Genomic DNA, 11,620 nt, shown 5'->3' on the forward strand with positions numbered 1-11,620 from the left:
AAATAACAAGTTTTCGTGTGTGCTTGTATCACACGGTGAAAATGAGGATTTTAGAGTTTATAAGGAATTTAGGTTTTAACGATAATCGTAAATATAATATATGGAATTTAGTTAATAGTAACGAGTTGTACAGTGAGATTGAAGAATAAATTTAGCAGCCAAGGGGTTACTTAGTACATGAAATATAGGTTCCAACGTTTAAAGGCACAGTAAGCCTCCCGTAAACCATCACAGATACGGTCAGGCTTTTACACACAGTACAAACACCCTTTCATTTAAACACTCACCGATTGAGAACATCCTAGGTGCCCTCCGTAAAGAGCGAACAATTTTCAAAGAATTTATTTTTGCGTGGTTTATCTTACCCCTGTGCAATCGTGAACCCGTGTGATCCAGTTTCCCTTTTTCACGATGTAGTCGTCAGTTAGTCATTTGAATGCGACTCGATGTGAGCTTATTTACAATAGCACATTTTTATGCACGAAACAAACGGCTGTGGTTCACAAGAACTCTAGCGATGGCTTTTGACTGTTGAGAGGAACGGCGATATGCACTGATAAACCGTCGTCTGCTACGATCCTTGCGTGACCCTGCTTCCGGGTTTTTCTTTTTTCAAACTTTCACAACTTCGAATTGTACTGATCTTGTCTTGATGAAAAAAGAATTCTTTTATGATTAAAGAATGTTTGTGTAACAAGCTGTCAATTTATTATTTAGATTTTAAAAGTTAGGTCTAGCGCAAAAACGCACCACGGTCCAAAAACATTTTGATAATCATCGATTCACGGCTATCGCCAGTTTACATCGATAGAATGAGACCCGAAGGGAAGTAACTCATGTTTGACCTGAGTTCAGGATGGGTCCAAAAAGTGTTCGAGACAATCTGCTAAATTAATTCTTTAAAAATTGCTCGCTCTTTACGTAGGGCACCTAGGATGTTCCCGTTTGGTGAGCGTTCAAACGGAAGGGTGTTTGTACTGTGTGTAAAAGCCTGACAGTATCTGTGATGGTTTACGGGAGGCTTACTGTCCGGGCGTGAATTCCGGTATTCATAACAGCCGTCCAGCACCAAAACGAGGCACCATTGTTGTTGAGGACCAAGTCCACGAAAATAAATTCTTTGAACATTTCTCACGCTCGACAGAAAGCAGCCAGGATGTTCCCGTTCGGTGAGCGTTCAAATGGAAGTATGCTTGTACTATATGTAGACGCTCGGGGAGCTTTGTGATGGTTTACGGGAGGCTTACTGTGCCTTTAAGTAATAATGTAAATAAGAATTAAAGCCAACAAGGCCAAAGTTTGATGATGATAAGGAGTTATGAAGAACGTTATGACAGATTCGGTTTAATAAGAGATAGACTGGCACCCGAAGGTCACGAAACGCAGAATAGTTAATCAAACGAATAGCCAATCAAACGGAAGAATAAGAACAGTCAGAAACGGATATATAGGATTATAAATTAAATATTCGCTCTCTCAGCTCTCTGCTCTCTGATTTGACCACTGAATAAGAAGACATCCGTCTAGTACCCGGTCAACGAATAGTCAAGGTATGACGACGTTAACTCAAATAGGATAGGGAAATAGGATGTATATGTTGTAATATGTTGTGATTATTCTTAAAGTAAATTCTTAAATTGTTTTCCTGAATTGTGTGTGATATGCTTCAAGATTCTTTCTTGTCTAAAGGTTTTGAATGTGAAAAGTTAATCTCTCTCTAGTCTGAACCGGTGTGATGTCGGTGCTGTCAGTGATAAACGTATCCGCGGTTCAACCGCACGTTTGTTTTTAAATTGTGCGTCATCCTTGTACGTATATGTGTGTACGCCCACTGTTATACGTTCTATGTGTTTCGGTGGTGGATCGCCAAGACTAGCACACCTAGCAAACATGGCAACCAAACAGGACACACTCTTAGCAACGGCACTTAGCCACCATGCAATACATTCATTTCTTAAGAACACATTAACCCAACACATTGAAATAAATAACTATAGCACGAAGAAAAGTATAGTGTAGTTAACGAAACATCTCCAGACACTATGGCAACTCCGCACACCCATAACAATACGCACAACATACAAGCACAGCGACAAGCACAACTCCCCGTGCGATACTTGCGTGCGTGCGTGTGTGAGTGCGTGTGTGTGTGTGTGTGTGTGTGTGTGTGTGTGTTGTGTGTGTGTGTGTGTGTGTATGTTCCTGGTGTGTTAGCACAAGAATATTACATATTGAAGGTAAGCATCAAGCTGCTTCTGAAATGTGACGCGTTTTGCTGCAGCAAAACAAAACACAACACACATGCACACACAAAAACTAAAATAGCGTCAAACAGTACCCTGTGTGATATCACGCTGATTTGTCTGCCGTTTCAATAAATTGAATTATCCAACATAACTCATGAAATGTTAAGCTAACCAAAAACAAAAGAAGCAGATTTGATTTTTTTGAACTAAAAATAACATTGTTTCGTTTAGATCACGGACTAAAGTGTCCTGGATGTATGCGAAGCGTCTTCCGTCATAGTCTGCGCAGTGATTGTACAGGGTGACCCCCAAACAATGCATGCTTTAAAAGTGCTAATAACTTTTACATCTGTTGACCAAACCACTTTATATTTAGGGGATATAAACTTCAGCCTATGCATGACCTTTCCACGAAGTGGACATTTTATAGATTAAATGGTCTGATTTTTGTGCAATTTCAAAATAAGTGTCCATATTCGGCGATTGACTCAACAGAACGAGGTTTGACATTGAGCGGTAGCAATACCTACCTGATTTAAACCCTCCAGGCTTTTATCTTTTGGATTATCTGAATGTCTGAGTATACACAAACACCCCCTTCACCCTCTAGATCATCGGTGACCTGAACAAAGCAGTTTCAGCTAGGTTCAGGGCATTCCCTACACAGGAAAGCTTTCGTGCCAATGGCAATTGTGGAGGTGTAATTTGGAACACATTTTGGAGAAAAGTTAATGTCGGACCATTTTACCTTCCAGACTCGAAACTTTCTAGAATGGTCGTGGACGAACTGAAGTTCATACACTACAACTAAGAAAATATTTGCTAAACTCAAATGACTGGAAAAATTAACCCTTTCGTTGTAAAGTTACACTTTCGCAATGTCGCGCAAAATTCATCAATGACATGACCGCATTCCTCCATTGGAAATGCCCTGATCCTGCTGGCCTGTAATTGCTGTATTCAAGTTACTGATTGGCTAATATTGATTAATATACTATGTCATTCGAATTACCCCAAAGGTAACACTCTGGGGGGCTTAAATCGGGTTTGTTTGGCGGCTACCGCTCAATGTCAAACCTCGTACTGTTTAGTCGATCACCGAATTCGGCAACTTGTTTAAAATTGCACAACAGTCAGACCATTTGATCTATAAAATGATCAATTTGTGAAAAGGTCATGTAGACGCTGATGTGTATGTCCCTCAAAGGAGAAGTTGATCTGTCAACAGATGTAGAAGTTATTAGCATTTTTGAGGATTAACTGTGTTGGGGGTCACCTTATGGGTGTTGACATGAGAAGAGAATATATGTAGTCTCTGACCTATGAGAGAGAGAGAGAGAGAGAGAGAGAGAGAGAGAGAGAGAGAGAGAGAGAGAGAGAGAGAGAGAGAGAGAGAGAGAGAGAGAGAGAGAGAGAGAGAGAGAGAGAGAGAGAGAGAGAGAGAGAGAGAGAGAGAGAGAGAATGGTTTGACGAGAAAGTATGGAGTCTCTGACCTATAAACCTTTCCTACCATCCCCACACCAACCCCCTATCCCCTTGGGCTTCGTCGCAGTATCTAAAGCCGGCCTGATTTCGTCACTGGCCAGAGGGGATCCCTTTAAATTTGCTTTGACCCTCTGCAATAGTCTCCTGTCCGCCCAGCGACCTTCCCTTTGACCCTGCTTGTGACCTCGATGTTTTTTGCCCCCGCAAGGGGTACGGTACTCTCTAAGCACCCAAAACCTCAAAGAGAGATAACTGGCGGAAACCTTCCTATTGTAGTCTCCTGTATGACGGCTTACTAGTGCCAAAACCTCATAATTGTAATTAATATCAAGGGAAAATTGCTAATTTTCTCTTGATAGTTACCATTTTCACGTGTTAATTACTAATTTTCCCCGGAAAATTACTAATTTTTCCGGAAAAATTACTAACTTTCACCTGTTAATTACTAATTTTTAGTTTTGGCTCACTTCCTGACGGATTGCTAGTGCCCAAACTAAAAATTAGTAATTTTCCCGTGAAAATTAGTAACTAACAGATGAAAACAGTAACTGACAGCGTTAATTAGTAATTATCACGTGATAATGGGTAACACCAGGCCGGTTTTGGCACTAGTAAGCCGTCACACTCCTGTCCGCCCAAGCCGACCTTCCCCTTGACCCTGCTTGTGACCTCGATGTTGTTTGCCTCCGCAAGGGGCACGCACCCAAAACCTCAGAGAGATAACTGGCGGAAACCTTCCTATTCTCACCCCATCAATAGCAACGGATTGATGAGTTCCTGACGCAGTACTTTGCACACGTCTAGCTACCAAGCGCGTGGTAAAGTATGGCTTACCGTTGAGTGACTTAAACGGAATTAAACGGCTTTAACTGCTTGCTGTTGCCAACAGCCATACCGTTATTTCCAGTCCAACAAAAGAGCCATTGTGAAGCCCCCTCTCCCTTCTTCTCCCCAAGGCAGCCCCTCACCATCCACGCCCCTCCCTCCCCCTACTCCCTCCACCTCAGATCCTTCCCCTACCCACACCGGCCGCCGCTAAACAGGTAGAGCACAAGTGACCACAAGAATAAGCCCCTATTACATATCCTCTTACTCCTTTCATAGCGCTATATCGTCACGCTCATCAGAAAAATACCTGTCTCAGTGTTAGGCATTATTCTACGCAGTTAAACTACAGGAGAAGCTACTGGAAGGGTACATACGTCATGTGCTAGAGAGTACAGACTCTCAGACCATCGGAAACCATTGTCACGGTAACGTAAGCAAAACTGCCGATCTCGTTTCTTGAGTTGGGCACTTTTTCTTTTTGAAGACTTGTTTTGAGAATGTGAAGGTATGACACAGCTCTGTGTAGGTTGTTACGCAGTTTTGCTGATTACAAATGTTGCTGTTAGCTCTTTAACTCACGTTTATTGAGCTGTCAGCGCTCTCAAAACACACGCAAATGACATCTAGGCAATTATCTCATATCTTATCTTGCGTGACGATATGTAGCTTTTGGTAGCTTTGTAAAGGGTCCCCCCCCCCCCCCCCACCGTGTTGTGACGAAACCGCTTTATGTCGTGTGTGTTCTCAACGGAAGTGACTCCAGGCCTCTGAGCACGCTTGCAACATGATCTGCCACGAGTTGCTTAGAGCGGTTTGCCCCGGATCGCTCGCAGTGCGCATGACAGAAAGCCGTTTCTTGGGACAGTGCAGAAAAGCGCTCGCGAAGCACTCGGCGAGCGGCTTTGGAATATGCTCACCCACCGCGCGCTTCGTAATCCAAGATGGCGTCGGTGTTCAAACTGCGATGCCGTGTAGCGTGTCGCGGTCTTCTCGGCGTGGTTTTCGACGTGACCCGAGGGATCCACTGCTTTTCAAGGATTAAGGACCAGTCCAGCAAAATTTCCCATCATAACGACGTTCTGTCTGACGATTTCACTGACCGAATCGTCTGCTAGCTTAAGAAGTACAACTTTTTCATATCTCGCAGCATTCGTGCCTTTTTCGTCGCCATCTTGAAGAAGCTCATAGCGCTTTGCCTCGTTATGAGCCCGTTGCATAGACCAATCCAGAGCGACTTTTGCTCTGAGCGGGCGGTGTGATTCAGAGCAACGCATGGCATGCAGTTCTATGTGTACAGTTCGCAAGAAGATCTGAGAGTTCAAACGCAGTTCACGAGGCCAATGCTTGTTTGTCAACCAGTCTTTTCTATCTGCTGCAGAAACTCGGTGAAACCTTCGACTCGTGGAGTTAAAACTTACAGCTGCGATATTGTCAGCGGAAGGTGCTTTCAAGCTTTGTTGTCCACTAAAGCGATTACACCTGTACATCAGTCACGCTTGACCACGTTCACGGGTGAGTTGTTTTGAAGGCCGTAGTGTTTGGTTTTGTTGGGACGGAGCGGGCATGATTTGGGGTGTATGTGCATAAAAGTGTGTATTCAAGTACAAGACCTGAACAGAATGACACGTATGTTTGTCAAAATATACTATGTATTCATTTCTAATATTAAATGCTCAATATGTTGTGAATTTTCAGAGAAAAAAAAGAAAATCAGTACATTTAGAGAAGATGTTTTCGTACGTCGTAATACCCAGTGCCATCTTGTGAGTTATTGAAAGAAAAGCTTTATCAATTTTGATTTTTTCTATTCACGAATACAAATTTGGTCAGGGAAAACACAGCACAACGATATTTTTACTTTGCTCCTTTTGTGAGATGATGGGCACTCCAAAATTATCTAGCTTTACTATCTAACATCATTCCCCTGTGCGTATGTGTGTGTGTGTGTGTGTGAGTGTGTGTGTGTGTGTGTAGACGATTTGTTTACATCCACGCTTGAATGAACTCGTGGTCGTGCTCCAAAAGCGGACACGGTTGCCGCCCATTACACCAGTGCGTGTGACGCGTGTAACTGCGAGTTTACCCTCCGGTAGTTCGTAAAAGTGTCACATAGGCAAGCCACTGTTGTCCGAATTGACTTACTTCAGTGAATTGTTTAGTCTGTGAAAGAAAACGCACTACCGCATACTACTTCAGACGCTTACTGCTGTAAACTACATTAGAGACGTATTTAGTGTTTCTTTTTGTCTAAAGTGAACAATTTAACAAACTGACATTATTTTCCTTCTTTTTTCGATGCGTTTCGATTGTTTTGTAAGTAAATGCAATCGAGTGCTTGCATTGAAGAATCATACCCACTTTGGATCAGGGCGTGGATTTTCGGCAAGTACTTTTTTTCCGTTTCGCGTTTGTCGTCCCAGTGATACAGTAACTAAGTGTCCATGTAGCATGTACTAATGGGAATAAACTGTACACACACACACACACACACACATACACACACATACACACACTTACACATACACCCACACACACCCACACACACTTACACATACACACACACACACACACACACACACACACACACAGTGACACACACACACGCACACACACACACATACACATACTTATCTATATAATAGACAGACAGACAGACATGCAGTCACTCTCTCTCACACACACACACACACACACGCACACGCACACGCACACACACACACAAACACACACACACTCGCACGCACACAAGTATGCAAGCACGCAAGTTAGCACGTACGTACGCACGCACGTACGTACGCACACACACATACACATACGCACACACACACACACACACACACACACACACACACACACACACACACACACACACTCACACACTCTCTCTCTCTCTCTCTCTCTCTCTCTCTCTCTCTCTCTCTCCCTCTCTCTTTAGAGGGTTCTCTCAAGTATTCTGATAAATTGTTACAATTATTTCTTTTTTTTAACTCTTTTTTTAAAAACTTGTTAGTAAAAGCGGTGGACGCATAAAGTATTCACAGAAATGAGTCCAATAAAACGATTTGGGTCAAAACTTGAAACTTTGAACGATGAAGAAAGTCGAGATAAGAAGAATGACTTTCCCACCAGCTCCTCGTTTTGGGGTTTGAAAGTTTACTGTTGGCATAATACGACACACGATTACTGTGCAGCAGAGTACACAGCGGAATGCTATGAAGAGATAACATGTTGGTTGATGATAACCCAGTTTCAACTTTCTGGATTAGGTCAGTCTCCACCTGCGCGTGTTGTCTTATTTCTCCTCATTTTAGACATGTACTGCTTCAATTTCGCCGACTGTGTTAGACACAAGCTGCTTGACTTTAGAATTCAAAATTACTAGGCTTCAGTTTCGTTAACTTGATGGGTGGAAGTGAAGGAGATGGAGGGGGGGGGGGGGGGGGGCGCGGGAAGCACATGTTGACCAAGGAAAACCCGAAAAGTCCGTGGGCTTTTATCAAGAGCGCAAGCAATTCACTTTCACAAGCCGCATTACTAATAATCTATTTCCTTCTCTTCTGCTGGTCCAATTAAAACAACTGAAATGTCATTGTTCTTCGTGATTTATTTGCCAAATAAGTGTGTGTATGGCAGACAATTATTCGCCCAGACACGTGCTTGCAACTCAAATTTGAGGAAGCTATGCTGAGAGCGCGTGCCCTTTTTTAAAGTGCTTTCTGCCATCGACTTAGCACTTCAATTAATGTTGTTGTTCATCTTAGCCGATACTTTAGTCTGCATCGTTTGAGAGAGGTTGTGTAAACACACACACACACACACACACACAATGCACGCACGCACGCAAGCAAGCACACACACACACACACACACTGACATACACACACACACACACACACACACGCTCGCACACACACACTCTTGCATGCACACACGCTCGCACACACAGAAACACACACACACACACACACGCGCGCGCGCGCGCGCTCACACACACAGACGCTAGCATGTACGCACGCACACACACACGCACACACACACACTACATTACATAGACAACTTTCTAAGCACAGTCAGTTACAGATTGAGTGCAGTGAGGTGGGTGCACGTTCAATGGAGTGAATTTATGATTTCATTGAGTTTTAATCCTGAGCCGTTCAGAAAGTTATTTAATTGCTGACCATTGCTCAAATACCAAAAATGATTCCACATTTATGGGAAATGGTACGACAATCGCATTACATCATGAACACGATATTATAAACTGTTTAGTGAGTAACAGGAAAAACGAAATTGGTTGTAAACCTTATAGTTCAGTTCCCCTGCACGTGTTTCAAACAGGAAATAATTATCTGCATCTCATGACAGAATGTGTTGGCATGTGTGTTGGGTTTTTCACGTTCTCGTTACTCTTGTTTTCACTTCTGTGTTCCATTCGGTTTGCTTTCTCTTTTGATGCACTTGCCATGCTCAGTCTTGTCGTATGCGATACTAAGTGTGTGTGATTTCGATCGCGTATCTGCTATATTTTCAGTCTGTTTGTTTGTTTGTTTGTTTGCTTAACGCCCAGCCGACCACGAATTGCCATATCAGGGCGGTGCTGCTTTGACATTTAACGTGCGCCACACACAAGACAGAAGTCGCAGCACAGGCTTCATGTCTCACCCAGTCACATTATTCTGACACCGGACCAACCAGTTGTTCAGTCTGTATTATGGCAGGTACATTCTAAAAGGACGGGAAAAGCGTTTCGATTTTTCTTTGGCGCGTAGCTTAGGTTGTTGTGCGGTGGTGGTCTTTGTGTCACTTTTTCTTTCGTTGTCACGTTTTCCTACTTGGGGTCTGTATGGCTTGTCCGCCATTTCGAAGTGGTTATTCTCCGTTTCATCCGTCTGTCTCAAAGAAACTTCGTAAGTGTGCCATGCTACTTTAGCTTTAACCAGTAATGCGTGTGTGCATACCTGCATGCGTGTGTATTTGTAAGTTCGCTCACATGCATCTGTGTGTGTGTGTGTGTGTGGGGGGGTGTTTGTGTGTGTGTGTGTGTGTATGCGTATGTGTGTGTGTGTGTGTGTGTATGCTTATGTGTATGTCTGTTTGTGTGCGCGCGCGCGCGTGCGTGTGTGTGTGTGTTTATTCATGTCTTGAAACAGGCCACTATTTTTGTTTTCTGTTGGACAAAACAGTGACGACCCAAGGGCGAGATTCACAGCAATCAGTGAAGACAGCGGGCACTATGGCAGAGAGAGAAGAGACAGGCGGATGTCCGATGGGGCAGGGCGGAGACAGCAAGGATGGAACGATGTCCTACCACACCTACCTAAAGGTAAGAGTAGTGGCAGGATCAAATGTGTGGTTACTTGTATCCTCACTTACCTCAGCATTAGCGTACTACGTACCGGTTGGATATTGGATAAACAGTATGGTTACAAGCGACCTGGCATGTTAAATTTCAATATATGAGCAGTATGGGCAGATTATAAGCATGCCCCCCCCCCCCCCCCCCCCCGAGTTTTACTCTTCTGTCACACCTATGAAACAATAAGAAGAGTGGTAGGATGGTTATATACGGTTGTTGTTCTTTTGCGGCAACCGGTAAGAGCAAGCTAGCTAGGAATAAGAACGGCACACTTTATTACTTAAATGGGGAGTGCAGGGGGTGGGTAGGCTTGGAATGGTGGAGAAGGGTTTCAAAATTTAAAAAAAAAAGATACAAGGCAAATCGTGTCCATTAATCTGCTAATTCTTATAATTATCTCCTCTGTTTACTTTCTTTTGTGGATAACACTGCATTGATATACGACGCAATTAGGCCAAATACAAATATTTGTCATCATTTTCACGAGTTTTCATTCACAAACACCTGGGAAATAAATCGCATGTTCCCCATGCAATAAATCGAGGTGTTGAATGGGTTTGAGCTTTCATGTGAAACGTGGATTGTCAAAGTAAAAGCCAATCAGGCTGATTGTTTGATGTGTGGAACCATCGCGGCTTTGGATTTGTGTTTCCGAGGACAACGATTGTAAGCATTCACTCTCAAAGACCCAATCAATGGTGATAATTACCGCGGCGACTCATGGTCAATTTGCAACTTATCTCTGTAATCGCAAAATCCACAACGAAAAGTTATAAACACTTAAAAAGAAAAGAAATATTATGCTCAACACTTACTGAACTCACAGGTATGATCGCAGCTCTGTACATTTTCAGACTGAAAGAAAAGCGTCAACATGCTACGTTTGACGTCACATACAAGGTTGACGTGTTATCTCGAGCTACTGTGACGATGCTTTGTGGCCCGGAGTTGGATTCTAAAAATTCGTCTCCCTGTGGGTTATTGTGCATTTTGCTGCACAACCAAAATGATGACAAAAACGATGTTTGGTGGCTTGTCGTCAGACCAGCATTTTGTTGTTGGTCCTCGGGGAGCATATCGCCTTTTGTCTTATATTTATCAACCGCGGCCTTCGGCCTTGGTCGATAAAGATGAAACAAAAGACGATATGGCCCCCTTGGACCAACAAAAAAGCTGGTCTATCAACAAGCCACCAAACATCTTATAATGTTGGTTTAGGGTAACCCGACCGACCCTATTTTTCCCCGCCGACCCTATAAACACTTTTTTTCATTTAAAAAAAAACCTCCCAAAATAATCACCTTTGGCACATTTTGCGAACCGTATCGAGACTAAACAAAAAAAAAAAGCCGACCTACCGACCCTATTATTTTTGGTCACGTTACCTAAAACCAACATATATTTTTGTTTGGCGTTAGAGTGACTGGATGAGCAAAGGGGGGAAAGGTTTGAGTGAGAATGCAGAGTCTAGATGATGTATTCCAATGCAATTTGAACTTATTTCTTCTTATCACGTTTTCTTAATCTTGTATCAGTCCTACAACAGTAACAAAAAGGTGTATGTGTGCTTGTGTGTGTCACCAGCTGCAAGGGCTGTTACACTGTCAGGAGATGGCGAGCGCTCAACACGGGAAAGAGGTTCACGACGAGCATCTCTTCATCATCACGCACCAAGGTCAGTCCAGTGGTTACACCTTTTGACTT

At 43.2% G+C, this 11,620-nt stretch overlaps 1 protein-coding gene across 2 annotated transcripts in view; it reads left to right on the plus strand.

Annotated features, from left to right (window-relative positions):
* Positions 1-5,896: 5,896 nt before the first annotated feature.
* LOC138969174 (tryptophan 2,3-dioxygenase-like) overlaps positions 5,897-11,620 on the plus strand; it is a 22,927-nt gene continuing 17,203 nt past the window's right edge. Inside the window, exons 1-3 of one of the 2 annotated variants that reach the window (XM_070341902.1) lie at positions 5,897-6,072; positions 9,744-9,883; positions 11,501-11,591. In XM_070341902.1, coding sequence (XP_070198003.1) covers positions 5,901-6,072; positions 9,744-9,883; positions 11,501-11,591 — 403 coding nt within the window. In that variant the 5' untranslated portion in view covers positions 5,897-5,900. Of the gene's footprint in view, positions 6,073-8,727; positions 9,468-9,743; positions 9,884-11,500; positions 11,592-11,620 lie in introns of those variants that run through there. The other variant, XM_070341903.1, reaches the window with a different exon arrangement.

The sequence above is a fragment of the Littorina saxatilis genome, linkage group LG6, assembly GCF_037325665.1.
Source record: "Littorina saxatilis isolate snail1 linkage group LG6, US_GU_Lsax_2.0, whole genome shotgun sequence".
In the NCBI taxonomy this organism is placed as follows: Eukaryota; Metazoa; Mollusca; class Gastropoda; order Littorinimorpha; family Littorinidae; genus Littorina; species Littorina saxatilis.